Genomic DNA, 27,921 nt, shown 5'->3' on the forward strand with positions numbered 1-27,921 from the left:
CTCCTCCCCAGGCCCACCATCCCTGGGTATCCCCAACCTAGAAACTGACCCAGCCCACACGTTTCAAGGATGCATACCCCCAACCTCCCAAGAGCTTGCCCAGAGTCTGGGGGATGAGGAGTGTGAGGAGAACGGGTGACCGGCCCAGGGGCAAAGTGGGTAGCAGAGATGAGGAGGAAGAGAGACTCATGCAAAAGTGTTGTTTTTTATTTTCTTTCTCAGGCCAGCTGCAGCTTCCAACCAAGAAAACCTCAAAGCATTAGGGAAGGAGCAGGTGTGGGGCTGGGGTCGGGGACAACCCCCTAAACTCCAGGGCGTGGGGTCTAACCTGAGAGGTCGGGGCTGCAGGAGGCTGGGGGAAGCTCTCAGAGTTTGGGGGAAGAGGAGCTTGCCCCCAATAGAGACAGCAAGTCTCAGCGGCTACATGTGCTTTAGAGCTTGGCTGGGGGACAAAAGTGGGAGACAGAAACCGGCCTCATGAATCAGCTAGGAGATGGGGGGCCAGATGCTGACCCCAAACCCCCGGCAGCACCCCTAGCAAATAGGTCTGTATCAAAGATTCTGTACAGCTGGTTTTGGGGGTGAAGGGCACCTATGGGGGCTTAAATAAATGGGCAGGGAGCAAGGGATGAAGCGAGAACAGAGGGTGACTGTCCGGCCAGCAGCCTGGGCCTCTGGTGGCCCCGCATGCTGACCCCCGCTGCCACCTGCCCACTGTGGAATGCGGGACTCCCCAGGTGGGAAAGGAGGGAAGCTCTCCAGCAAGTCTCAGCCCCACCTCTCTCTAAGCAGATGGGACAGGAAGACGGGCACTGGGGGACTGGGTGGGGCTTAGCGTAGGTCCTCCTCGTCGCCCTGGATGGTCTTCTTGATGCGCAGCAACATGGTGGTGAGCCACTGGTCCAGCCGGGAGATGGAGTCATATTCCTTCACCTGAGGGCACACCAGGTGATGGGCTGGCCATGCTCCTCCCTGTTCCCAACCCTGCAGCCCAAGGGCACTTGTCCCAAGGTTTTCAAGATCTGTCCCTGTCACCCCGGTCTCTGAGAAGGAGCAGAGGGAGGGCTCGAGGTCGCGACTCAGCCAGGGGAGCTACCTCTTGTCTGTCTTGACTATGCTAGGCACAACATTTCCCTTGGGGGAGAAAGATTGTAGCTTTAAAAAAAAAAAGGTCCAGTATCCTCATTGAATGGGTGGGAAACTGAGGCCTGGAGATACGGAAAAGGCCACTCCTGAGTGCCATGGGGCATGGGGGAGAGAAGCCACGGCCTGCTGGGCATCCCCTCCCTGAGCTCCTGGCTGAGTTGCCACCGTCTGGGGCAAGAGGAACCAGATGGCATTTGCTCGCTGTCCTCAGCTAGGGGCTTCCATTCCTGAGGGGCACCTAGGGAGAAATGCTTGACATGTGCCATTAGAGGAGCAAATCAGGACCTGAGCTGGACGCCACTGAGCCCGGGAACGCTGGGAACAGAGAAGGGGAAGGGAGAGAGAGCCACGTGGGCGGCTCCACCAGGCAGAGGGAAGCTGGCGCCTCTCCCGTGTCCTCAGCTCCACTCTCCTTCTCACCCCTTCCCTCCCACTCTGTGCCTCCTGGGTGCCCAAGGCGGCCACTGTGAGTCTCACACACTCAACTGGGGGACTCAAGGAACCCTGGTCTTCAGAGGCAGACAGATGTGGCTCTGAACACCAGCTCTGCCCCTGAGGTGCCAAGGCCACCATCTATAAAATGAGGGAAACACTCCCTGCACCTCTTGGGGCTACTTGTGAGGTTTCTGGGGTGACTGGAGAAAGAAATTCACAGTGTGCTGGGGGCCAGATAAAAATGGGTGAATGTCAGGGGAGAGCGTGTCTGAGAAGGGTGGCTTTCCTAGGGCACCCATCCCCGTGAAGGGGCCTGACCCCCATGCGGGCCACTCACCGACTCGGTGTAGCTGTCCACATTCTGCTCCTCGTGGGCCTCTAGCAACTTCTGCAAGCAAATGGCGGAGAGGGGTCTGGGGTCCAGGCTGACCTGAGGTCTGGCCTGGATTAGATGAAAGCACACACTATCTGTGTGCCAAGCCTGGGGCTGGGGTTTCCTGAGGACTCTCAGAGGGTCAGTCCGTGTGGGTTAAACTGGGGACGGGTAGGGGTGTGTTGCAATCCTGCTGCCCTACTCATCAGAAACGGCTTGCTCTCAGGGCAACCTTACCAACATAGGACATCACACAGAATGTGTGTGTGTGTGTGGATATGTGGTATGTCTGTGGTGTCTTTGGTGTGTGTGTGGTGTGTGCGGCGTGTTATGTGTGTGGGATATGTCATGTGTTGTGTGTGTAGTGTGTGGGCAATGTGTGGGGGGTATGTGGTGTGTGTCATGCGTGTAGTGTGTGATGTGTGTCATGTGATGTGTCGTGTGTGTAGTGATTGTGTGAGGTGTGTGTCGTGTGTGGTGTGTGTGTAGCATGTGGTGTGTGCTGTGGTGTGTGTAGTGTTTGGTGTATGTGATGTGGTGTGTGTGATGTGGTGTGTGTGCTGTGGTGTGTGTAGTGTTTGGTGTAGTGTATGTAGTGTTTGGTGTATGTGTGAGGTGTGTGTCGTGTGTGGTGTGTGTGTAGCATGTGGTGTGTGTGCTGTGGTGTGTGCAGTGTTTGGTGTATGTGATGTGGTGTGTGTGGTGTGGTGTGTGGTGTGTGTAGTGTGGTATGGTGTGTGTGTTTGGTGTGTGTGTGGGATGTGTGTCATCTGCATGTGGGGTGTGTGTGTGTGTTCACCCAGTCACCTCAAGCTCCAGCACTCCCTAAGTTGTACTTTCTTTATCTGGAAAATGGAGACTCAAATGGCCAAAGAAAAGAAGAGAAAACAAAACAAAGATACCCTCTGAGAACCACTGGACAGGTCTTGATGATTGTCCCACCTGGAGCTCCGGCCACCCCCATCTGGGGTTCGGGAAGGGGGAGGCCAGAGCACCCAGTACTTACTTTCATCAACTTGCATTCCCGGGAATCAGAGAAAGCTGGGAACAGCTCCTCATACTTCTGGACAGCCAGCTGGGCAGCAGGGAAGGGGGAGGACGAGTTAGTAACAAGAGGGGCCTCAGAGCTGCTGGCCTAGCAGCCGAGGGGATTTGGGGATGTCTGGTGATATTGAGTCAGCTCTTTGCGCCCCTCCCCTAGCCTCAGGTGTCACCTGGCTCTGTGTGTCAGTACCTTCCCGGAGCTGAGCTCAGTACCAGCCTGGCCGGCAGAGACGGCTGCAGGGAGAGGTGGGTGGAGGGGGAAGGTTCCTCAGACAGGTACCCACTGCCTCCTCCCACCTGGCTCAGCCGGGGCAGGGGACAAATGAGCACATCCTCCATGGCAGGCCTGGGGCTGGTGCTTCTTGAGGACCCTGAGAGGGTCAAATAACGGTAAGCCCCCTTTTGAAAGTGAGGGAATAGATCCAGAGGGGGCAGTGACCTACCCAGGGCACGGTGAGACATGGGGTGGGAATGTGAACCTGCTCTGACAAAGCCCAAGCTTTTGCCCACCACCCGTGCCCACAGCAGAGCAGGGCTCTATGGGGTGTGTGTGTGGGGGGTGTGTGGGGCCATCACCCCAGGCCGTGAGGCAGGCGGTTGGGCAGCCAGGGGCACCAGGAAATCCTGGACTCTGTGCTTCTGCCAGGCAATGGTAGGAAAACTCCAGTCAAGCAAAATCTAGCACCAACCCTCCAGCTCCTTCCCTCTGGCCACGTTCCCTCCCACTGCCCTCTCTGACCCCTCTTTTGCCAAGCACCCCGAAAACAGGTGGGCATGTGAGCTACAGCCAAAGTCGTGACAGCAGGAGTCACAAAGATCTGGAACACTTGGGCTACAGGTCCCCAGCCATGTGGTCTCAAACAAGGGACTCTCGTCCCAGCCTCACCACCTTCACTGGTAAGACGAGGTGACAATGGTGCTGACTTTAATGGGATGCAGTGAGGATTCAAAACGTGCACCCATGAAGAAAGGAGCACTAAGTGAGGCAGGAGCTGGACCTGCAAAAGCCTCCAGGGCTGGGCGGGCAGGTGACACCAGCACAGAAACACAGCCGTGAGAATCACACTTCTCATCCAAAGGCTGCCTGGCAGGGGCCAGATGTGAGGGAGGAGCACGTTCCTCTTGGGGGGCAACAGGACCTGGCCTGGCGCGGTGGTCCGATGGGCATGGGGTGCGCTACCTTGGCGTTGAGCATGTCGATGCAGAAGTGGCAGAGGGCCGCCTTGAAGAAGTAGTCTTTGGCACTGTACTTGAGGAGGGGGCTGTCCATGGCATTGGTCCCCACCTGTAGCCATGGGGAAGTGGCACTGTGAGCTCAGGGCAAGCAGCCAGAGCGCCAGAGCCACTGCCAGGCACTGGGGGGCCAGCTGGGAGAGGGGTCCATGTCCCAGGGTGAGGCCGTTAACCCAGGACCCCAATGGCAGGGAGCCAGGGACTGGCTTGGGGAGATCAGCGGCCAGTGCGTGAGCGACCAAGACTAGGGTGTGATGGTGGCTGGGTGGAGGTGGAGGCTGTAGCCAGGTGTTCGAGGGCTCCCAAGAGCCTGAGACAGTGGGGAGGCGGTGGCCTGGCTGTCAGGACTAACGGGAGGCTGGCACGGCAGTGGGCAGAGGGGCGGCAGGAACATGAGAGGTGGCGCCCACCCTTCTCTCCCCAGGGGCCAGCTGCCTGCCTTTTTCTTGGCCATCACCCAGGGTTCCACGCACGCTGGGGGGACCCCATGTGACACTCCCTCCCTCCCACTGTGGATGAGGACCATCGTGCCATGGGGTGGGGTGCCCACAGCCACCCTGGGCCTCTTGGCAGTTCTTCCCATTGCCTCCCTCTGGGTTCTTTAGCCAGCCTCACTCTGGGCCCCTCCAGGAAGCTCTGCGAGGGGTGTGGGAGGGGCACAGCCAGGGAGACGGTGCTGACACGGCATGGAGTCGTAGGTGGAGAACGTTCAGCCAGACTGGAGATGGGGTGGGGGGATGATATGGCAAGGGCTGTGCGGGAAGAGGCAGAGGGCGAGCTGGGGGAGGGGTGGTTCCAGAACAAGGCGCCGGGGCTTAGGAGGAGGCACAGGCCCTGGGAGGGGGCAGGGTGGGGGCCGCCATCCCCACCTGCTCGTAGATGTCAATGGCCTTCTGATACTGCTCCAGCAGTGCGGCATAGCCAGCCACCTTCAGCAGACACTTGTTGGCTGAGCTGTGTGGGAAGGAGGAGTGAGGGGAAGTGGTGGCGGTCCCCACGGGGCTGGGGCAGGCAGGAAGGGGGCTACCTGTTGGACTCCTCGCCTTTGTAGTAGTCCGCGGACTGCTCGTAGTGGGCGATGGCCTGGGGAGACATGGGGGATGGGTTCCAGGGGAAGGCAGGGGAGGGAGAGGAGGTCTCCATGAAGCTTCCACACCCTTCACCCTGCCCACCTGGGACACAGCCAGACCCCGTTCTCCAAGCTCTGCCAGCGCCCCATGCCCCCTTCTCGGCACTCAGACACCAGAGGACTCCCCTGGTGGGAATAGAGAGTAGCGCTGGTCTTGGCTGCCAGTCCAGGCAGGGCCCTGCTGCTACTCACCTTCTCGATGTCTACCAACTCCGTCTCATAGATCTCAGCAATGGAGATGTGGTGCTTGGCCGCAATCGTGAATCGGCCCTGGAGGGGACACGGGAAGGGGCTGCCTGTGACTCATGACCTGCATGCCCTGTCCCGCACCCCTGCTGACCCATGACCCTTCAAGTTCCCACCCCTCAGCCAGTCCTGTGAGGAGGTATGAAGAAAACACTGAGAGGAGGGGGAACACAGGGTTGAGAAGGGAGGGCCCCAGCACTAGAGGCCTGGCTGTGCGTGCTGGGCTGAGCTGGTGACCTTGGACAAGCCACTCCAGAGCCTCAGCCTAATTCCATCCTGTCCATGAGGGCACAGATGGTGTGACACCAGAGAGGATGTGAGCACGAGCACTTGGCCAAGGCCCTGGCCCTTAGGAAGCCTCTGATAGCAGCCAGAGAAGTGGAAGGACAAGCCCAGAGTCACTTGGCAAAAGGATTTGGAGAAACCAGGATGGGAGGGAGGGCTTGAGACCCCTGCCCAAGGGTACTATCTCTGCCCCCGGGCCAACACCTACCTGTCAGCCTCTCCCATGCACACCCAGAGCTCCCCAGGGAGGCCTCAGGTTCCGAGGGGCCTCGCACCTTCCATCCGCCTCCACCCAGTGGCCAGGCGCTTGCCTGACTGCTCTGCACCAGGGGCTGGTCCAACGCCACCCCCTTGCTGAGGGCAGTAGGAAAGGGCAAGGTCCTGGGCTCAGCCAGACCTTGTTTTGGGTGTCAGTGACTCCTGCTTATAGCCGCGTGTCCCTGGGCAAGTCATGTCACTCGTCTGAGCCCCTCTTCTCCACTATGAAATGGGGATAACAATAATGCCAACCTCACAGGGCTGTGGATTAAACCACCCTGCAGTGTCTGGCCTAATAAATGGCAGCTGCTATTACTGTTCTAATCACAGTCATCCCTGCAGCATTGCCCTGAACACAAGGGGTATGGCTCGTGCCCCTGCCTGAGGTTGGAGAGCTGAGACAGGGCAAGCAGAGAGGCAAAAAGGAGCTGGCCAGGTGTGGTGGCTCATGCCTGTAATCCCAGCACTTTGGGAGGCCAAGGCGGGTGGATCACTTGAGGTCAGGAGTCCGAGACCAGCCTGGCCAACATGGTGAAACCACATCTCTACTGAAAATACAAAAATTAGCCAGGTGTGGTAACACACGCCTATAATCTCTGAGGCTGAGGCACGAGAATCGCTTGAACCTGGGAGACAGAGGTTGCAGGGAGTGGAGATCACACCACTGAACTCCAGCCTGGATGAGAGGGAGAGACTCTGTCTCAAAAAAAAAAAAAAAATAAATAAATAAATAGAGAGAGAGAGAGAGAGAAAGCACTGACAGGAGCCCTGGCCTGGGTGGAACCCTTCACTCTCGCTCCGGTTGACAGCTGCCCATCTGGTCTGCATCTGTCATTGGCAAAGCCCCCTGGGACAGGACAGGTGGTGAGCCTCCTGTGGGCTCTGCCTACCCCTGTGGCCTGCTGCAAGATGCTTATCAAATAATAAAACACTTGTGGGAAGGCTGGGCAAGGGAAAGTGCCGGACACACTCTCTCCAATAACCCAATTTCTTTTTTTGTTTTGAGGCAGGGTCTTGTTTTGTCACCTACGCTGGAGTGCAGTGGTGTGATCACAGCTCACTGCAGCCTCAACTTCCTGGGCTCAAGTGATTTTCCTGCCTCAACCTCCCAAGAACTAGGACCCCAGGTGCATGCCACTACACCAGGCTAATTTTTTGTAGAGAAGAGGTCTTGCTATGTTGCCCAGGCTGGTCTCGAACTCCTGTGCCCAAAAGATCCTCCCACCTCAGCCTCCCAATGTGCCAGGATTACAGTCATGAGCCACCATGCCCAGCTCAATAACCTAAGTTCTATGAATGAAAACCATGACTGCTTGTGCAGTGAGGGGGCCGTCAGGCTGGTGGGGAGCTGGGTGAAGACCCAGCCAGCCCAGGCCAGCTCAGGTGGCCTAATCCCCCCAGCTCCCACTTCCCCCTCCCCAACTGGTTTGGCCGCAGAATAAGAACAGTGCTGGGGGTGCTGAAGGAGGGGACGCAAGGCCAGGGCAATGCAGTGGGACCCGAGGGGCATCAGGACAAGCAAGCGGCCCTTACCATGTCTGTGTAGATCTCGATTGCTCGCATCAAACAGTTAATGGCCTCTGGAGAGAAAGGGAGGTGGGAGGAGACATGAGAAAGTGAAGTCGTTTCAGCACAAGCCGAGGAGAGGAGGCGGACACAGCGCACCTGGCTGCCGGCAGAGAGATCAATAGGCACTCAGAGCTGCCAGGGCTGCCGCACACTCTCAAGGGGCTGGGAAGAAGGGGACGGAATCCCTGAGCCCCAGGAAATGTGTTGAGAGGGCTGACTCCGTAGACTGTGACTTGCTGGGCACATGCTTCAGGGGGAGTCCTGCTCCCCTCGGGCTGCCAGGATGCTACCAGCTTCCCATAACCCCAGGGACAGGGCACAGCAGTGCTCGGCCAGGCTGATGGCCAGACTCCCACAGGTGTTTTAAGACAGACCTGCCAAGGCCCTGTTCTTGAAGGACTGAGCTGCTGGCAAAAGGGAAGGGGGCATGGGAGGCAGCCAAGCCCAGCATCTGAGGTGGTCTTGGAGGCAGCAGGGGTGCCATCTTCTACCTGGGCTCTGCCACCATCTCTGCAGGACCCTGAGCAGCTTCTGTTCCTGCATCAGGAGGACCTGGACCTCTGGCACGAGGAGGCTGGATGTCATGAACACTGAGCCCTCAGTGTGCTCTCCACTGCCCCCTTTTCCTCATATCTCAGCAGTTGGGAGCCCTCTGCTCTCAGTCCCTTTAACCTGGCCCTGCCACCCACCAGCTCCTCAAAGGTTTTGCCAAAAAACCTGAACACACCAGGATGGCACTGAGGAAGAACTGGGCTACCTTTGTTGTACTATCTCTTGCAAGATTTTAAATTTGGGAAAGGCTTTTTTTTGACAAGTTATTTGGAGGAGAGAGAAACGCATGAGTGGGAGGCATTTTCTAGCAGATAGAAATGAGCTCTCAGGGGGTATTTTTTAAGAACACCATTTTAGCACATCTCAGGAGGACAGGGGTGTTGTGGGGAGGGAGGTCTGGGTTGGGGAGAGGGAAAGGTAGGGAGACTGGACAGGTCACAGGGCATGGGCTCTGAGCTGCAGCCTGGGCATCTGAAAGTTCCTGGTCTCCATGGGGGTCTCCATGGTCACCCATGCCATGTTCACCTGGGATGAGGGTGCTACCAAGAAGCGCCGGGGCTGGGCAGCTCTCAAGGGGCTCACGGTCTGGATGGGACTCCAAACCGCCTCCATGGGGAGGCATCTGAACAGAGGCTCTTAGTCTCAGGCCTGTGGCTGGGCTTTCAGGGATTCCAACCCCTCCTTCTGACATGTGAACAGTGGGATCCATAAGCACTCCTCTGGGGAGTGGGGTCTGTGGGTTTTGTCCAATTCGAAAAGACCTCTGGGGATCCGAAAGGGACTGACAGAAGGTACAGCACTCAGTCCAGGTTCCAGAGCTGACAGACAGAGACTGTGGCAGCAGAAAGAGGGAAAGGTGGCAAAAAGGGGGCAGAGGAGGAGGACGGGGAGAGAACACAACCTAAACCTGGCAGTTTGAAGACATACACATCCTGTAATCGGTGGGCCCAGAAGCAACGGCTGAGCCGGGCCATGCTGCGGAGGAGGGGAGCAGCAGCTGGAGTGAAGTGAGTGGTCCACCTTGCCCCGCCCCACCTGGCTGCAGTCTCCACCTGGTGGCCCCGGGCTGCTCACTGGTTCACTCTCCTGGCCAGGACACCAACCTGGCACCCTGCGGGCTGAGGCGGCAAAGGCTGCTGCTCTGCAGTGAGCAGTGAGATCTATAGCTGCCACCTGGGCCTGCTGGCACTGGCTTTGGAGCGCCTACTGTGAGCATGGCACAGCCCTTGCAGTAGCAGCAGGGAGACAGCTTACCCCCGGGCAGCAACATGGACTCACAGGGTTAAGTCTCCTCCATGCCTGGAAAGCGGCGGACCACCAGCAGACACGTGGGCCAGCTAGCTCCTGGACAAGCTTCTGATACACTCACGACTGCTACTCTTATCTCTGGTCACCAGGCCTTGTGCACTCAGACAGGTGGAGCAACACCCAGCTCTGTGGTCTGGCCCCTCCTGCACCCACCAACAGAGGGCTGGAAAGGGGCTAGGAGCAATAAAGCCCAAGCTGGGGAGCTATGGCCCTGGCCACTGCCTATCCCCACAGTCATTCCTACTAGTGATGCCCAGCTTGACTTCTGCCTCTCTGAAGCCCTTCCTGGTTACACTTGGCCATCTCCTCCTTAGTAAAATGGGAGCAAAGCACAAAATGCACAAAGAAATCAAATGGGTTAAAAAATGCCAAGCATCTGGTTTACAGTAGGAACCCAGTAAATGGCAGCTAGAGAGGAAATGGAGGACAAGCAGGGGCTGGGCCGCGTCCCTGCCCCAGGTACACACACTGCCCCCAGTCCCACCTATCAGTCAGGCTCGGGAATAGGCCTCGTTGGCCCGAGTCTGCCCTGAGCAGCAGCGGTGGTTGGGTAACTGAGGAACCAATAACACATATGAGCATCACCCTTCCCCACCCACAGCCACCAAGGTGGCAGCAGGCCACCCTCTGTAGAGGGAGAGGAAATCGGGAGCCCAGCCGGGCCTTAGGCACACTCCAGCTGCCACTTGGGGGCAGGTCCTTCTGGAGAGAGTCCTGGAGGAAGTGCTGACCCAAGACAGGGGACTTCTAGACTGCCGAGACCAGTGATGATGAGGGCCCCAGGGAGCTAGCCACCTGCTCGGGAAAGCCAGGCAAGGTTCCAAATTGGGCCTCCAGAACTGTTTCACAAGGCACCCGGCCAAGGGCAGAGGCTGTGGGGAGCCCAGGGCAGGCAGGGGCCCCTGGACTGATGAGAGCCAAGGATGTCCTGACTGGAAGTTTATCACACACCAGGTGCTGCGCTGGGCATGACTGCATCATCTCACAGCAGTCTCTGCTTTAACAGATGAGGAAACAGAGGCCAAAAGACTGACTTGCCTAGAATCACAGGGAAGGCAGGGTCCTCCCAGACCACCCCACCATCTGCACTGCTGAGCCATACACAGCTGCTACATGACATTCTCTGTGAGGTGGTTTTTTTTTTTTCTTTTTGAGACAGGATCTCACTATGTTGTCCAGACTGGTCTTGAACTCCTGGGCTCAAGTGATTCTACTGCCTCAGCCTCCCAAAGCACTGAAATTACAGGCATGAGCCACTGCACCTGGCCTTCTGTAAGGCCTGACTAGCCTCAGACACACAGCAGCCGCTGCCCTTGATGCCAGTGTGCCCCTTGCCCCACTGGGAGCCATGGCTGGGGTGCACATCTTTAGGCTGTAGCTCTGGACACTGCACTAACACCCCTCCCTGCTCAGCACCACCTCCCCAGGGCTCTGGACATGGTACCTGCTCTCAGCTCTAGTCAGGTGAGGCTCTCCTCTCAGAACTGCCCCCTTTCTTCCCCGAAAGATCTCCCCTAGCCAAATTCACTCCCTCCTAGCCTCAGCTCTGCGCAAGTCGGCCTCTGTGCCCTGGATGTGGCATCATCTTTATACTCTCCTACCGGTCGGAGTCCTCAGCCACCTTCTGAGCTTCCTAAGGCAAGGGAAGGGCCACATCCAGACTCCAGGCCCACACCCTGCAGAGTCTAGCTGGAGAGCTAGAAAAGCTCAGATCAAACACAGGGGAGGGACCCCACCATATCCCACTGCCAGGTAGGGCCTGTCTGCAGGAAGTGAAGAGTCTGCTGAAAGAGCAAATGGCACTCACTGTTCTGCAGCCTGGCGCTCAGTGCTGCCCCAGAGTGTCCTTCTAGTCACTCCAGATGAGGCAGCAGCTGAACATCACAGATGCTAAGACAGCGCCTCTAGGCCAACCAGTTTCCCAGGGAGCAGAAGGAAAGGCTTGGCGGGGCAGCTTAATGGAAGGCATGGAGACTTCCTGGGGTAAGTCAAGCTTAAAACCAACCCAGGGTCTCCCTGGGTCATCACTGCATCACCCATGCAGCCCGCTGTGGCCCAGTGCTACCAGCCAGGCAAGCTCCACGGCCCACCCAGTTACAAGGCGGCTCCTCCACCTCTTGCCAGGCCTGAGCCCCACCATGTGACCACTGAGGCCAATGTGTGAGATGCCCGGCTCGTGAGGAGCAACTGGTTAGTCTAAGGACAAAGAGCTACTGGTCAACACACAAATTCATCCTCGTCTGGGAACTAATGTCTCAGATCATGACAAAGGGGTATGCCAGCGGTTCTCAAACACGGTGTGTGAACCAGTGCTCGCTGATCCATGGAGGAAGCGCCCTGCATTGCTGCAAACCTGTCTTCTCTTGGGAAGGACAGACCCTTACTCCAAGATTATACAGCCTTTTACTTTTTAAAGATTTACATATTTTCCATTCCCCTGAGATGACAGTGACAGTAGATGGTCATTTTTAAAAACTGCCTGTGCGGCCGGGCGCGGTGGCTCAAGCCTGTAATCCCAGCACTTTGGGAGGCCGAGACGGGCGGATCACGAGGTCAGGAGATCGAGACCATCCTGGCTAACACAGTGAAACCCCGTCTCTACTAAAAATACAAAAACTAGCCGGGCGAGGTGGCGGGCGCCTGTAGTCCCAGCTACTCGGGAGGCTGAGGCAGGAGAATGGCGTGAACCCGGGAGGCGGAGCTTGCAGTGAGCTGAGATCCGGCCACTGCACTCCAGTTCGGGCGACAGAGTGAGACTCCGCTTCAAAAAAAAAAAAAAAAAAAAAAAAACTGCCTGTGCTTTCTAATTAGCAACCTGTACCTGGCACCAAGATTTTAAGAAATAAATTAAAATTCCCGCCCCATACAAACACTGGGCTGAGCTTCCTCTTCAGGAGGCACCCAGGGGGACAAAAACTGTTTTCTCACCATGAGTCAGCCCCAAACTGGGCTTCTGTCCCTAACACGCTCTCAGTTTAAGTAATTTGTTCTCTGGCAACTATATCTCGGGCTCTGTTCTCTCTAATTCCTCCCCAGGATGTAGGGAAGCCAGGTTGGGCTAATTTCCGCTCCTTTTTCGGCAGCAACTCCTACCTGGCTGGTCTCAGAAATCCCCCCACCCTGCTCCCTTCTGCATGTTAATTCTGACAACAGAACAGATTTTCCTCTCTCCCCGGCAGGCGGTGGGTCTGCAATGGAACTCCCACTCCCAAATGCTCTGGGCTTGGGAAGGGGTGATCAGCTGCACCGACCGGGTAGATAGGGAGCGGAGACTTGAGCAGGGCGCGAATGCCAACCAGAAGGAAGGGAGCCAGTTCTGAAGTCAATGCTCACTCTACCTCAGGCGCGTCCCTGCCAGCCTATCACATGTCGGCCATTGGAAAAACCAGAGCCTCCAGGAAACCTGAGGACTCGATGCAGGGTGCTAGGACGGCGCTTTGGGCCAGGCAGGCAGCCCCTGTGGCCCACAGAGGTCCTCACCTTGGGGGTCAGCTTTCTTGAATGCGTTGCCAGCGTCCACAAAGCAGGTGGCTGCGTCGTGCTTGCTCTGGAGCTGCAGGTGCAGCTGCGCCGCCTGGCAGAACGCGTTTCCAGCAGCTGGAACAGAAGAGAAGGGCAGTCCCGGCCTCAGTGGGGCTCCACACTTTATGAAACCACAGAGACACTGCCCTGGGAGGTGGATCGGTCTCTCGAAAATGTGGAAAGAGTTCCCAAGATAGGACGAGGGTGACCTGAGCAAGCCCAGACTGAGGCCTAGACCTCAGGTCTGCTGGCTCCTGTGCTGAGGCTCCTGGTGGTGCGCCTGACAGTCTCTAAGGGCGGCAGGAAGCTGCCTCAGGGGAAGCCCCTGAGCCCCAGGTACACGGAAAGAGAGCCAGGGTAAGCCCAGGTAAAATGCCATATCCCTAATCCCAGCTATGCTGGTATTCCCAGGGCCACCACTTCTAAAGATCCAAGGAGAAGGCATACAGAGCTGAGTTGGAAAGGATATAAAACAGAGTGAGGTGGCCTCCTGCACCTCCCATCCTGGGCAGTCCTCCCTAGGGGAGCCTCAAAGCACAGTGCCCAGAACCACCACTAGAAGACAAAGTACAGGTTGAATCATGGGGTGGCTTGGGAGGGGTATTTTGGGAAGCAAGGGGCAACTGAGATTAAACCACATAACACCTTCCCATCTACTTCCCTTTCCAAGTCCTGTTTCTTTCTCCACATCTCCCCAAAGCTCTTCCTGATTCTCCCAACTCCTCTGCCTCTGTTCACACTGTGTTCCCTTCACTGCAGATCCCCATGGACAAGGCACCTGCATGAATTGTGAGGCTCATGGAGTTGGGGTCGGACAACACAGAGGCGGCTCCCTCCAGGAGCTGCACGTCCAGAGAGGGAAACAAAATGTGGACACCAAGAATGAGTACATGCAGACCAACGCCCATAGGCAGAGGGCAGAAAAGACCGCGCCTGAAGCCTCATCTGTCCTGTGCTCATCTGCACACAGTCAGCTTCTGTGGGTCCCAAGCCATTCTGCCCACACATCTCCTAACTGACGTTTGGGAGGCAGCAGTGTCTCTCCTCCTCCTCGTGGAGCTGACCACCTCCAGCTCAGTTCTGAGGCTTCTCCCCTTCATTCTCCTCCAGCTGAATCTGAGTCAGAGTTTCTGAGCTGGAAGAGGACCAGGAGGCCTGGCCCCATCCTCTTAAGTTTTGAGCAGCAGAAGAGACAAAGCCTTCCAGATTATCACTATATGATTTCATTATTATTTTCAAGAGTTCCAAATTTGAGTATAAAATTACAGCCAGGCGTGGTGTCTCTTGCCTGTAATCCCAGCACTTTGGGAGGCCGAGGTGGGCGAATCATGAGATCAGGAGATGGAGACCATCCTGGCCAACATGGTGAAACCCTGTCTCTACTAAAGATATGAAAATTAGCTGGGCGTAGAGGCATGTGCCTGTAATCCCAGCTAGTCGGGAGGCTGAGGCAGGAGAATCGCTTGAACCAGGGAGGCAGAGGTTGCAATGAGCCGAGATCGCGCCACTGCACTCCAACCTGGTGACAGAGCAAGACTGTCTCAAAAAAAAAAAAAAAAAAAAAATTCAAGAAAAGGGGATAACACCAGGGGAAAATGGCCTAGGGCTTTTCTTTGAAGAGTTGGGGGGCAGAGGTAACAAATTTTAGGGGAAAAGCAACACCTATGTAATTAAAAAATGAACTTTTTTTCTCTAGAGGAATTTTCTTAGTTTGGGAGCATAAAAATACACAGAACATTTGGCTTTATTCACAACATATTTTATGAAAACTCAGGAATAACTCTTTGAATCTTTGGGAAACCAACAACATTCTCAAAATGATGATAATCAATTTTATTGTGCACTTCTGCGCCCTGCCTCCATGGTCCCACCACTAGGTCCCCTCTCCTCCACAGTCAGGAAGTTCCTCCCCGCATTCAAACACTGGTCTCTTACTGTATTTCCTTAATTTGATCTTGGTGACATGAAAGATGTATTATGAAATGAGCTTCAAAAGGGCTCAGTGCACTGGCTTGTTGGATTTCTTGGGCCTGCAGGGAGCCCCAAACAGATTTTCAGCCTTCCTGAGCCCAAGGGGCTCCTCCCCACCCCTCTCCTCCGTGAAGCTCTCCTGCCTCACTGGGGCAGGTTAAACACTCAGGCTAACTGCAGTCACAGCCTTGGTTTCTGAATCTTGGTTCTGTCATTTACTAGTTCTGGCACTCTGGGCAAGAGACTAAGCCAAGCCTCAGTTTCCAAATCTGTAAAATAGGGATATTTACAGACTGACCCTTAGGGCTGCTGTGCTAACGCAACTGAATGATGAGCACTTAGTACTCAACAAACAGTAGCCATGATTCATGCTGTTATTGGAATCACCTGAACATTCCCCACCCCCACCACCCCAGACTAGAATTCAGACACTGACAGGAAGCACTAAGGAAGTTACCAGGAAACCCAAAGTTCTGAATTTAAGGAGGACTCTAAGAGCTCATCAATCCACGTGGGTTTATCCAGGTCTAATAATCTATTTATTCCCATCCTCTCTGTCCTTTCTCCAAGGCCCCATGACCCAGAGTATAAAGTAACCCAGCAGGCACAAAACAATTAGAGAGCGGGCCAGTGGCTTTCTGATGCCGGAGATGGCATAAAAAGAGAAGGGGCCCTCAAGGCCAACCTCTCGGGCAGGCCTGTGTGAGTGGAAGCTGAGGGAGGAGGAGAGCACCTTGGAGGAGCTCTAGCGGAGATGACATACCACTCCAGTTTTTGGCCATTTTGAACATGTTTGCTGCTCTGGCGTAGATTTCGCATGCTTCCTCTATTTTGGATGAGCCTCTGGGGAAAAAGGAAAGAGAAAAAGGAGACAATCTAGTCTGCTATCCAGGAGAAAGCAAGCATTCTGCTCCAGTGCCAGTACAGACATGCCCCTACCCCTCACCCTTCACCTGTGAAGCCAGCTTCCCGCAGGCCTCCTGAGTCTGTGGCTCCCACCCTGCATACAATGGCACACTCAATTCGGGCAGACCGGCTCCCTCCGCGAGGACTGGGGTAGATACTGGGTGCTCGCTGGGGTTGTGGGGCGAAGAGTTCCTGACCCCACCACAACCCCAGGGTCTGACAGCCTCTTCTACTTCCTGCCTGGGATACTGGGGGCCCACTGGGTCCCAGGCACACTACAAATCCCCTTTCCTCGGGAGAATGCAAAGCATTCTGGGGGATTAGCCCAGTTTAAGACATCGTGTTGCTTTCGCAGAGGGAGCCTTAATTCTGTGCCTTGCAACCCTGGAGTGTGTCATTACCAGTTCAGGACTGGGCATACATATCACACAGCCATACAAAGAGACGGAAAGCACTATTTTAAACTGTAGATATAAAATGTTCCCGTTTGTGTTTTAAAAAAAGAGGGTGGGCTGAGTGCGGTGGCTCATGGCTCCTGTAATCCCAACACTTTGGGAGGCCAAGGTGGGCGGACTGCTTGAGCTCACGAGTTCGAGACCAGCCTGGGCAACACGGCAAAACCCCATCTCTACAAAAAATACAAAAATTAGCAGGGTGTGATGGCACACGCCTGTAGTCCCAGCTACTAGAAAGGCTGATGTGGGAGGACTGCTTGAGCCCGGGAGGCGGAGGTTGCAGTGAGCCAAGATCAAGATCACACCACTGCACTCCAGCCTGGACAACGACAGAGCCAGACCTTATCTTAAAAAAAAAAAAAGAGAGAGTGAGAAGATAGAAACATACATGTTTATATAAACATAGGATATTTCTGGACAAATACACAAAAACCTAGTAACAGCATTTTTCTCTAAGGTAGAGCCTGGAGAAGGAGGGCCAGGTATGGGAGGCCAACTTATTCACTAGGCATCCCGCGTTTGTACTATCTGAATTTTTTTTTTAACTGTTTGCACATCTTTTCAAGAAAATATATATATACACACACATAAACACACACACATGTATATATACACACGCATGTATATATGTGTGTGTATATGTATGTATGTGTATATATCTATACATAGATATATACACACACACGTATTTTTAAGTATTAGGATTTATATTCGGCCCTGTGGTCCAGAAATGAATTACATTTCCAGCAATTTATCCTAATAAAACTAATAAGTTACAGGGATGTTCAGCAGAGCATTATTTAAAACAGCAAAACCCCCCAAAAACTTAATGTCCAACAGTAGGAATACACTGGGAGACAGACAGAAATTTAAAAACATAAAGGGCACCCTGTTTGGGCAGCTTCACTCTGGCTTCTCGACCTCCACATGTACAAAATGAGCTTCCTCCTGACATGGGGGACCTCATTAGTACCTCAAACCCGTAAGTCCCACTGAATCCTTCTGCCGTTAATAATACAACCAAGCTGAGCCCGCGAGGTCTGTAGTCTCTGTAACTGCTCAAACTCCCATCATCCACATAATCAGTAGAATAAAATCCATACACTCAGGAGTCCCACCAAATGGATTTCAGGGTCTCTCTTCACTGACAGAACTAGTGTTGAGTCTATTTTTAAGGAAGAGAAAAGGGAGGGGTGGGTATTTTCCCATTCAAATCGTCCTCACCATCTCATCCCACACCCTGCGTCAACTGGCCCAATGCTGTACCTGGAAACTTGTCCATACCAACCCCAGCTGTGGAGGGGCTCAAAGGTAATTCTGGGAGCTGGGATGTGAGCATTCCTTCCCTCTGCACTGTGGATTCAGTGTGTCCAACCTGCCTATCCCTTTGAACCACATGAAGTGCTCATTTTATCAAATCAGAGTCCCAGAGCCACACTCTCTGGGATTCACTCAGCAGGTCTGGATGGGGCCTACAATTGAGATTTTTAACTACTGGGGTTTGGGAGGCCCAGGTAATTCAGCTGATCATGTGAGTTTGAGAAGGAAAAACTGACTGAGACTGACTATCTGGAAAGCAGCCACCAGCAATCAGGGGCCAGGCCTGGCAATGTCAGCAGGCAAATAAATGCCCCCAAGGGCGGGTGGGCTGGTTGGGCCAGGGATCCTGGTCTCCCGAACCCACATCACACCAGGTAAATAATCTATTTATTCCTATCCTCGCTGTCATCTTGTCAGATGAAAGCCTACTTCCTGCCTTCTGGGGCTGTGCTGATGCTGTCCCCCACCCTCTGCTGTCCCCAGGAAGTGGCCTTGAGCAATGTGTTCTTCCCACACTTGCCCTGCTGCACCCCATCTTCCCTCACCCACCTCACCTCAGCTGGCCCAACACACCTTGGGCCTTGTTTGGAGTGACTTCTCTTTTCTTTTTCTTTTGGAGACAGAGTTTCGCTCTTGTCGCCCAGGCTGGAGTGCAGTGGCGCGATCTCAGCTCACTGCAACCTCTGTCTCCCAGGTTCAGGCAATTCTCCTGCCTCAGCCTCCCGAGTAGCTGGGATTACAGATGTGTGCCATTACACCCCGCTAATTTTTGTATTATTAGTAGAGACGGGGTTTCACCATGTTGGCCAGGTTGGTCTCGAACTCCTGACCTGAAGCTATCCACTCGCCTTGGCCTCCCAAAGTGCTGGGATTACAGGCGTGAGCCACTATGCCCAGCCTAGAATGACTTCTTTAGAACCCATTCCTGGCCTTGGAGAGAGGTAAGAAACTTTCAAAACCTCTGGCTGAGAATCCTGAAGGGTCCTTTGGGGCCTGGCTGCAAAAAACCCTCAGAAGGACCTTCTCTGGAATGTTCTCTTAAAGGGACATTTTCACAGACCTTAATCACAGGTCTGCCCACCCCACAGATTCCCCAGCTCAGCCTTCCCTTCTTTTTGAGTGTGACTAAGTCCTATCTAGCTCCATGCACTCTCTGAAAAAGCTCAGTCCCTGGATGAGCAGAAATGACCCACGTCACTGAGTGGCCCACAGCAGGCAATCAACAACGAGCGAGCGGAGTCAGCCCCAGCCGGGTTTAGGTTTATTTCAGCTCAGCGGGACAGAGCAGACACAGGACAGACACAAAGTCTACCAGCTGCCAGGGGTGAAACTCTATGATCCCAGGCTAAGCACAGCCACCTCTGCATGGGGTCAATGATTCTAACCATGGGGTGGAAAGGCCAGAGGGATTAACACCTGCTCAGGCCCCAGGCCTGCCTCCTTCTTCCCCTGCACCCCATGGTTTTGCCCATTACCATGGCCAGGGGATGACAGGAGATCTCTGGAGTCCCATCCTCTTCTTTTAGAAACGGGAGTGAAGTTCCCAAAGGGGGAAAGTGACGTGCCTAGGTTCCAGTGGAAGATCCTGAAGAAGCCATTCACATACTCATTTATTCACCTGGGGAACAGGTATCCCAGCATTTATTATGTGCCAGGAGATAACAGCAGTACACGAAAGGAAAAGTTAGCTGGGCCTCCTCTCCTTAGGGCCTGGGCGGCAGTGCATGTGACAGCTGACTGTCCCTCCCCCACTGACCTCCCCCAAGCTGCCTCTGCTTCACTCCTCCCATCCCACGGCTCTGAGCCGCTCTGGGAATAGAGGGAACTGGTTTGGGCTGCCTGATGCAGGGCTGTCTATAATTACCCGCTCAGCTTTGCTCTCTCCCCCTCCAAGGCGGAGGAAGGAGTCTCAGGTCTCCCAAACACAGCCACCAACCTCAGCGACTGCCATATGGAAGGCTAGGCGCTGCCAGGAATGCACAGACACCCGGTGGGACCTGGGCCAGGGGGTACTGCAGGGCAGAGTCTCAGCCCCCTCCTTCCTTCCTCCATCCACCAGGCACTTCCTGGCTGCCAGAAATACACCATGCCCTGACCCACCACCTGCAGCTCCCGAAGGACCTCACGAGGTAGGGTGGACAAAGTCAGGCCCCCATTTTGGGTCCTGGACTCACTCTATTTCTCTTGCCTCTCTGGAAGTCACAGGCACAGGCCTATGGCTTCCTCCTCAGACTTAAGGCCCACTGCACCAAGTCTCCAGTCAGCACCCTCAGTGGGGAAGGTGCCCTAGGGCCTGTCACATGCCTGTGAGCCCACCTCCTACATGGCTCTCGAGACCACACGCCTTAATCACAGCTGGCGCATGGCGCTCCCTGCCTCCCGGGCACTCCCCCGGAAGGAGCCCACAGCTCCTCACAAGAGCCCTGTGGGTGCTGCCCTTGCTTTAAAGGGGAGGAAGCTGGGTCTCAGAGAGGGTGGAGGGCTTGCCCAAGCTTACCCTGCCAGCAAGTAACAGGGCTGGGAAAGAGGACCGGGGCCCTGGGGATCCAGTGCTGCCCTTGCCTCTCACTCAGTGATCAGGAAGGCTTCCCTCCCCATGCCCAAGAGTCCTTGGAAAAATGAGGAGGGAGGACAAGGTCCCTGCCTGCCCCCGCCCCTCCTCTAGATTAAACAAGCCAAGGAACCTGTACTGCCGAGGCTTCCCTCATCTCACAAGCAGAGGCTGCTCTCTGCTGGAGCTGCGTGGAGCATCCTCTAGGCAAAAGAGGATGAATTAAGTCAGCCCCCTACTGAGCCTGCCAGTAACAAAACAGTAGGCAGAAGGAATGTCAGAAAAAGTTAAGGCTGCCTGTGGTACAGGGTCCACCCTGGCACAGGGAGCCGGGGGCCACCAGCCCTGCTAGTCCATTGACTGCACCGGAACTGGGAGCTGCTAGAGGCTCAGCATCCTGAAGGCACCGCCACCAGTATCACCTGGAAGTGCGAAACCACCAGCTGCCTCCCGCCACTCTGCAGTGGGCCCTGCCTGACCAAGCAGGGTATGAGTTCCTGCGGGGCGGGGCCTGGGCCCAGCTTCGCTTTCCCGTCTCTCCACAGTGCTGGCACAGGCTCTGGTTAACAACGGTGAAAGGATAAAGTGTCACAGGCTAACTGCCCAGCTCTGAAATCGCCACAGGACCCTCCTGTGACATGACTGTCTGGGCAAGGACAAGGGGTAGAAAGAGAATGACTTTGGGGTGGCGAGACTTGGGCTGAAGTTCATTTCAGGTACTTTGCTAAGGGTCCAACCAGGGGCTAGTTATCCCTAAGGCTTTTTTTTTTTTTAAATAAGAGATGGGGTCTCCCTGTATTGCCCAGGCTGGTCTCGAACCCATGGGCTCAAGCAATCCTCCTGCCTCTGCCTCCCGAAGTGCTGAGATTCCATTCTTTATCTATAAAATGGCAGTGTGGCTGGCCACAGTGGCTCACACCTATAATCCCAGAGTTTTGGGAGGCCGAAGGAGGAAGGTTGCTTGATCTCAAGAGTGTGACACCAGCCTGGGCAACACAGTGAGACCCCAACTCTACTAAAAATTAGCCAGGCATGGTGGCATATGCCTACAGTCCCAGCTACTTGGGAGGCTGAGGTGAGAGGATCACTTGAGCCTAGGAGTTGAGCCCAGGAGATGGAGACTGCAATGAGCTACAATCATGCTACTGCCCTCCAGCCTGGGCGACAGAGCAAGACCCTGTCTCTCAAAAATGAAAAATGAAATAAAATGGAGACAATGAATCTGGCCTGGGAAGAGTCTTTGTGAGGATTAGAGATGACACACATTCAATGCTTGGCACAGAGAGCAGAATGGAAGAGGTGCTCAGATGGTTGCCACTATACAAAGGAAAAGAAATACGCTCAAAGGGGTGCCTGCCACCCAGCAATAGGAATTCTAGAGAGTTGCTTGTGGTGGTAAAAATAAAATAAAATAAATGCTGACAATAGTCAGACAGGCCCGGCCTCAGTGCCAGATCATCGCGTGCCAGCCTGGCCTGCGTTTCCTCATGTGTAACTAGGGATAAGACTCCACACCTTGCAGTGCTGCTGAAGCATGAGCAATCTTGCAGGCAGCACCCCACGGCGTGCCCAGCACAGAGCCGGTCACACCACGGGCGCTCAGTGAACAAGAGCATCCCTCTCATCAGGCCTCGCTGAGGACGGATTCCAGGCACACTTCCCCACTTCAGAATCGCAGCATGGGCTTCATCTCCACCCCAGATTTGCTCAGTGCTGCTCCTCCTTTGGTTTCCAGAGTCCTGGCCTCCCACTATCCTCCCCCTTACTGCACAATGCTCAAAATACATACAGGCCCACGGCCCTTCAAGATGATAAGCTCAGAGCCAGGACCTCACCTGCCACACGGCACACAGCCTGGTAGGCGCTCTGTTTCTTATTTTCTTATACGGATGCCCCCCTGCACCCCAACGGGATTACATTTCACCACAGACCAAGGGCGGATGTGCTTCCTTTTCCTTAAAAGGTGTTCTCAAAGACCCTTGTCTTTCAGGAGCCCCATCCCAAAAAGGAGATAGAAATGTTTGTACAGCCAGGCAGCAAAGTTCCACCCATCAGGAAAGCCAGGAATTCTCAGATTCCCCAGAAACCTTGTGTGCTCTCAGGAAAGACTCCGCTCTGAGACTGGACAAGAGATGCCAAGTTTTCAGTTGTGGATCTTGGCAGCTGGCAGGGCACTGTCATTCACCAGGGTGCCCACTGGAAATGGTGCCGGGGTCTCTGCACACTTTGCAGAGAAAGGTGGTCTGGAGGGAAATCTGGAAGCTCATGCCCACACCAGTCTCAGCCAAGATCCCATGCAGGCCCTATACAGACAAGCTGGCCCTCCCATGGTCCCGCAGTTACTGCCTACAGGTAGTTCAAACAGGAACTGATTTGTCAAGGTCTGATCTTAGGAATGCACTGTTTGTATACAGAACACCCTGCCACCTATTTCTCCAGCACTTTTAGCTCAACTTCCAATGACAATACCTACTAATAAAGATGACAGTGAGCCCTTAATAAACATTACCAGAGCCAGGCACCGTGCTCCCACCACTTCCCACGCATCGTCTCATTTATCTTTAGAACCACCCGAGGAAACAGTTGACTAGGATTTTCATTTCACAGATGAAGAAACTCCCTCTACACGTTTTTATCCAAGAGGAAGGAAGTTTTTATTTTGGCTGTTTTGGCGGCAGGGGAGGTGGCCAGGAGACATCAGGGATGAGGAAAAGCCCCAGGGAACAGAGCTGCCATTCGATCCCCAGAAGCCGCACGATCCCCAAAGGGCACAGCAGGCACTCTGGATTTACCAGGAGACATGCAGCAGGGAGGAGGAACTAGTGCGCCTGGACTCAGCCATCCCCTTCTGCTGCTTGCTCACTGTGCTGTAGTTAGGAAGTCTCCGTCTTTTTGCTTCCAGAGCAGAAGTTTGAGCTGCGCCCCCATCACCAAGGGGAGGAACAGGGATGGCTTTTGAGCTTCTCCTAACTGGCTGGTGCTGTCGCCCTCAGTGGCTGCTGGTATATCAAAGCCCCCTAGCGTCTGGCAGCCCAGAAATAATGAAGAGCAAGGGTGGTGTCTAAGCAGCGAAGTGGGGGACAGTCTTGCGTCCCAGGTGAAGGCTCTCTGACTTGCCCTTTGACAGGAGCAGAGGATCCTCAATGTGGGACGCTCTCATTGCTGGGATTCCCAAAGGGGATGGGAGAGGCACCAAGGACAAGCTGAGGCCCAACACTCCCTTCTCCAGTCCCAGCAGCTACCAAGGACCTGAATAAAGGTGGGTTATGAAATGCTGAACTCAAGCAAACCCAGATCAGAGAGGAGGAGGTGCCTGAGTGATTCCCACCCGTCAAACAGGTCCTCCCAAGCTGGCCTCTGACTGTGCTCCCAGCTCCCAGGCACGCAAGCTCCAGTCAGGCCAGCCTCCCATCCTCCCTGCCCTCTGCCCTCACCTCACTCACACCCCTACAGCACCAGGTCAGCTCCTCTGGGAGCTGGAAGGAACTGAGATGAACACACCAGCTCTTTTTTTCAAATACTTGGAGAAAACGGCCATGGGACGACAGTTAAGAGGGTGGCGGCTTTCCAACACACCTAGTTTGCCAACATCCTTCCTAAATGTAGTGCCCAGAGATGGTTATGAACCTTGAGGAGAAACTACCGAGGTAGCACAGCAAAGGGGCTAAGTGAGAAGGCTCTGGAATCACACAGAACTGTGTTTGAATGCCACCTCTCCCACTTACCATGTGGCTGGGCAAGTAAGTCAACTTCTCTAAGCCCCCAAGTTTCTCTGCCTCCACGGGGATTTTGTGAGGACTAAATCCATACCATCCATCAGCAGGTTGAGCCTGGCCCAGGCCTGGGTCCAAGTCAGAGTGAGCACTTAATAAACCTGCATCTGCTAGTATTACCGGCACTGCAACAGCCTCCTGCTGTCACTCTCCCCCACACCAGCTGCTGCAGTCCTTTCTAGAAGGCAAACAGGAGCTCTCCAGGATGGGCCTCCCTTAGCCTCCTCGGAGCTCTCCAGTGCCTCCTCCAGGCCCAGGTCTTGCTCACCAGGCCTTCCTTGTCTGGCCTCACCTGCCGCTTCCACCTTTATGGTCTAACATGGAACTCCCTGTGTTTCATCTTCCTAAGGCATACTCCATCATAATCCCTGCCTGGAGTGCTGCTCCCTGCCAGAGGGCACCCAGAACTCCTGTTCATCCCCCCGGGGTTGGGGTCTCTTCCCCAGGAAGCCATTTCTGATCCGTCTGGATCTCAGTTCCCTGTCTTTCCAGGCAGAACCTCCCCTCATGCTAGATCTCTGTTGCACCATCCCTGCTGCCTAGAGCACCCTCCCCGGCCCCACTCCCCAGCAAGTCCTTGGGGTTCCTCGGGGCCTAGCTCACTCCTCACCATGAGCCTCCCCCTGGTTCACGCTGCTTCCTCTGAGCTCAGTCACAGGAATGACATAATTGAGCCCTTCCTTACAGTAGGTAATTCTGCTTTACTAGTGTTTGCTGTGCATCCTGCCTTCCCAACCAGGTAGCAAGTGCCTTGGGGCTGACTTAGCTGCTCCCTCCAAGCACACAGTCCAACAGCCCACTAATCCCTGGGCCAAAGGGACCAGACACCCAGAGCCACCCAGGAAAACTATCACCAAAAATCCAGCTCGTGGCCCCACCCCCAAACACAGCACTTGAACTTCTCCCCTTGTGAAGAAAAAGAAAACACACACACACCCTCTGTCTCCTCGCAGCCTCTAAAATAAAACATTTTTCACCTCATCAATACAGTCCATCAGCCCCAGATGTTTCTCCACACCAGGCAATTCACCATCATGTTCTTCAAGTTCTTTTGCTAAACATTATCCAACCTCAAACAAGGGGCGTGGCCCAGAGCCCTTTTCCTGTTCCTTCCTCTCTTGGAAAGATCGCTCCCCTTTGTGTCTTACTAGCCTCTGCCAGGCTCCTACCCCAGTCTCTTCCCATCCCCAGGCCCTCCTCCCAAACCCCCTTCTCCAGCCTTCTGCAGACACTCCCAGTCCCACCAACATCCCCAGGCTCTGCTTCTGAGGGGCCACCACAGACCGTTCTCTCTACAAGTCCACTAGTCCTTTCCCAGTCCTCCCCTCAGTTTCCACAGCCTCCCCTTGACCCTTTCGGGTCCCCTCATCAGCACAGATCCCACCCCCCCACACACCACCACCCCCTGCCAAACTCCCTTTACTTCCTCTGCCCAGAGCCTCATGCTCCTCTCAACCCTACTAAGTCTTCGTGGATCCCTTTACTGTTCCCTTTCAGCTCCTCTTAGCACACTCATGTTTCTGTCTCTCCCTCTCCTGACCCCTCCCAGACCTCTCCTCTCGGGCGCCCACCTTGAACCCCATCAGCTCTCTGCACACTCCAAACCTGTTTCCTTCTGGGAAGTCACATTAACAACAGCTAACACTGTCAGAGATGTAACTCCACGCCAGGCTCAATTCTAACACTCACAGCAAATGGGAGGCAGGTTAGATTTGTGATCTCCTTTAACAGGGAGACTAAACCATTTACCCAAAGTCATGAAGTAAGTGGCAGAGCCACATTTCAAACCTGGGCTCTTAACACTTCTAAGCCACTAAAATTATCACAGGATGGTGGTGTCAGCTTTTAGGAGCTACCGTGAGTTTTATGCCACGTCATATGCGTTAGTTCTGTCTCCCAAGCCTTTTCCCATCCCTCTTCTCAGCATGTTCCTGTCATCCCCATTACTTGAGGATCACACATCAGGAATTTGATCCCCAGTTTTGATTCTCTCAGTCCCCGTCTCTCCCTGTCATCCCTCCATCTCCTTGGCCAAGCCACCACCATGTGTTCCCCCACCCAGGAGTCTCCAGCCTCAACCCAGGCCTCCTCAGGCTTTTTCCTTTCCTTTTTTTTTTTTTTTTGAAACGGAGTCCCACTCACTTGCCAGGCTGTAGTGCAGTGCAGAGGCGCGATCTCTGCTCACTGCAACCTCCGCCTCCTGGGTTCAAGTGATTCTCCTGCCCCAGCCTCCCGAGTAGCTGGGATTACAGGCATCCGCCACCAGGCCCAGCTAATTTTTGTATTTTTAGTAGAGACGGGGTTTCACCATGTTGGTCAGGCTGGTCTCGAACTCCTGGCCTCAGATGATCTGCTCACCTCGGCCTCCCAAAGTGCTGAGACTGCCACAGTCTTGACTCCATCATCCCGGTTCCTCCGCTCAGCTGTCCTTAAACTAGTCACTGCTAACCAGAGTCGTACTGACCCCAGGCACCCCCCGACACTTCAGACGCGGCTCACGGCTGCTAGGATCATCTAAGCCCTGAGCCCCTCCGCCTGGTGTCAGCCCCCTTCAGCCTTCACCCTCATTGCCCAGGGCCCACGCAAATCCAGTGCCCGGGGAATGAAAAGATCAGTCCCTCGGGTAGGCGTCCTCAGCCCCAGGCCCCATCACTGCCGCCTGAGAGCCTTCACATTCCCCTAGAGCTCTGAAAAGCCTCGGGACCTGGCTTATCTCCCGGACTCCCTCCCTCCCCCCAAGCCAGTCCCCTCCAAGGCTTCAGGACGTATTCCCTCGGTTCAGGTTCTCCCCCTCCCGCTGGCCTGTCTTCGGCCTGGGTCCCCTTCCTCGCCTCAAGATAGTGTCGCCTCTGTCCGTGTGTCCTCAGCCCAAATCCCTTCCGCCATGTCAGACCGTCTCTCCTCAAACCGTGTTGCCCTGGCCCAGGCTCTTGGCCCTCAGCCTGTGTCGCCTCTGCCGTCTCAGGCCATGTCACCTCAATCCAGGTTCCTCTCCGTCCCCTCGGCCCGAGCTCTGCGTGCCCTAACCCGCCACCTCCGACCGTGACTCCTTCGTCCTCTCAGCCTAGGTCCCGGCCGACCCCTCACCCCAGTTCTCACCCAAAGAGGCCAGAGAAGAAGGACTGCGAGTTCTTCACTTTGCGCTCCGCCTCGGCCAACAGCGCCATCGCCTCCGCTTCTTTCCCGGAATTGTCCATGGCGGCCACCAAAGGACTCAGCAAAGCGCCCGACACTGGCCCTGGAAAGACTCAGCCGCGGCCGGGCCGCGGAACACAGATCGGGAGAAGTCGCCCAGCTGCGTTGACGTCGCACCGGCGCGCGGCGCCTGCGGCCCGGAATCACGTGACTCGCGCTGGCCAACCAGAGGCCTCGTAGCGCGGCGCCCTCTCTGCCGGCCACGCCCCCACTAGCCGCCGCACGCTGCCCGTGACTCGGGACGCCCCAATCGGCGTCCCAAGATCTCAACGCATGCGCACACACAGGACAACGGCGCCCCACTTTCTCCCCAGCGCTCTGTGCCTCACCTCCCACGTGACCCTGCGGAAGGCAATGGCAGTACTCACCGCCGAGGCCCCGCCCCACGGTGTTGCCGCTGGATCCTCCTCCACCAATCAGCAGCAGCCCTCGGCTCGCGTTGTTAGGGGGGCCACCCCTCGCCCTCCCTGAGGTACTCCGGCACAGTCAGCTGACCGCAGACACTCACGTGACAACTCGGGGCCGAAGCCCGGGTTTGACAGTTCTGCGCAGAGCTTAGTCCCGCCCCACGGCTGGTCTCGCCCATTTCTTCACTTGGAAAGGCGTTGGTGGGAAAAGGAAACCGTTCTGCTTTTTCTTGCTCCCTCTAC

General features: G+C 55.2%; 1 protein-coding gene across 2 annotated transcripts; it reads right to left on the reverse strand.

Moving 5' to 3' along the window:
• Positions 1 to 186: 186 nt before the first annotated feature.
• NAPA (NSF attachment protein alpha) lies at positions 187 to 27,867 on the reverse strand. 2 transcript variants are annotated; one of them, XM_033223828.1, is made up of 11 exons: positions 27,176 to 27,867; positions 15,835 to 15,914; positions 13,059 to 13,175; positions 7,683 to 7,729; positions 5,553 to 5,630; positions 5,259 to 5,314; positions 5,101 to 5,185; positions 4,179 to 4,283; positions 2,961 to 3,029; positions 1,919 to 1,969; positions 187 to 933 (listed from the first exon to the last, which is right to left on the reverse strand). In XM_033223828.1, the coding sequence occupies exons 1-11, from the start codon at positions 27,271 to 27,273 to the stop codon at positions 832 to 834; spliced, it is 888 nt and encodes a 295-aa protein (XP_033079719.1). In that variant the 5' UTR covers positions 27,274 to 27,867; the 3' UTR covers positions 187 to 831. The 2 variants fall into 2 exon arrangements, with proteins under 2 accessions (XP_033079719.1, XP_033079720.1); XM_033223829.1 differs by lacking the exon at positions 1,919 to 1,969 and having other exon boundaries at positions 27,176 to 27,449.
• Between the last annotated feature and the right edge of the window lie 54 nt (positions 27,868 to 27,921).

The sequence above is a fragment of the Trachypithecus francoisi genome, unplaced genomic scaffold (genome assembly GCF_009764315.1).
Source record: "Trachypithecus francoisi isolate TF-2019V2 unplaced genomic scaffold, Tfra_2.0 Lachesis_group12, whole genome shotgun sequence".
In the NCBI taxonomy this organism is placed as follows: Eukaryota; Metazoa; Chordata; class Mammalia; order Primates; family Cercopithecidae; genus Trachypithecus; species Trachypithecus francoisi.

What these genes read in the sequence shown, in the direction of transcription:
- NAPA (XM_033223828.1), bottom strand. Translation starts at nt 27,273, where the DNA reads ATGGACAATTCCGGGAAAGAAGCGGAGGCGATGGCGCTGTTGGCCGAG. An exon ending in AGTTGGTAGACATCGAGAAG is followed by an intron (nt 5,315 to 5,552) that starts GTGAGTAGCAGC and finishes ATGTCTCCCCAG; the next exon opens with GCCATCGCCCACTACGAGCA. An exon ending in AAAGGCGAGGAGTCCAACAG is followed by an intron (nt 5,186 to 5,258) that starts GTAGCCCCCTTC and finishes CTTCCCACACAG; the next exon opens with CTCAGCCAACAAGTGTCTGC.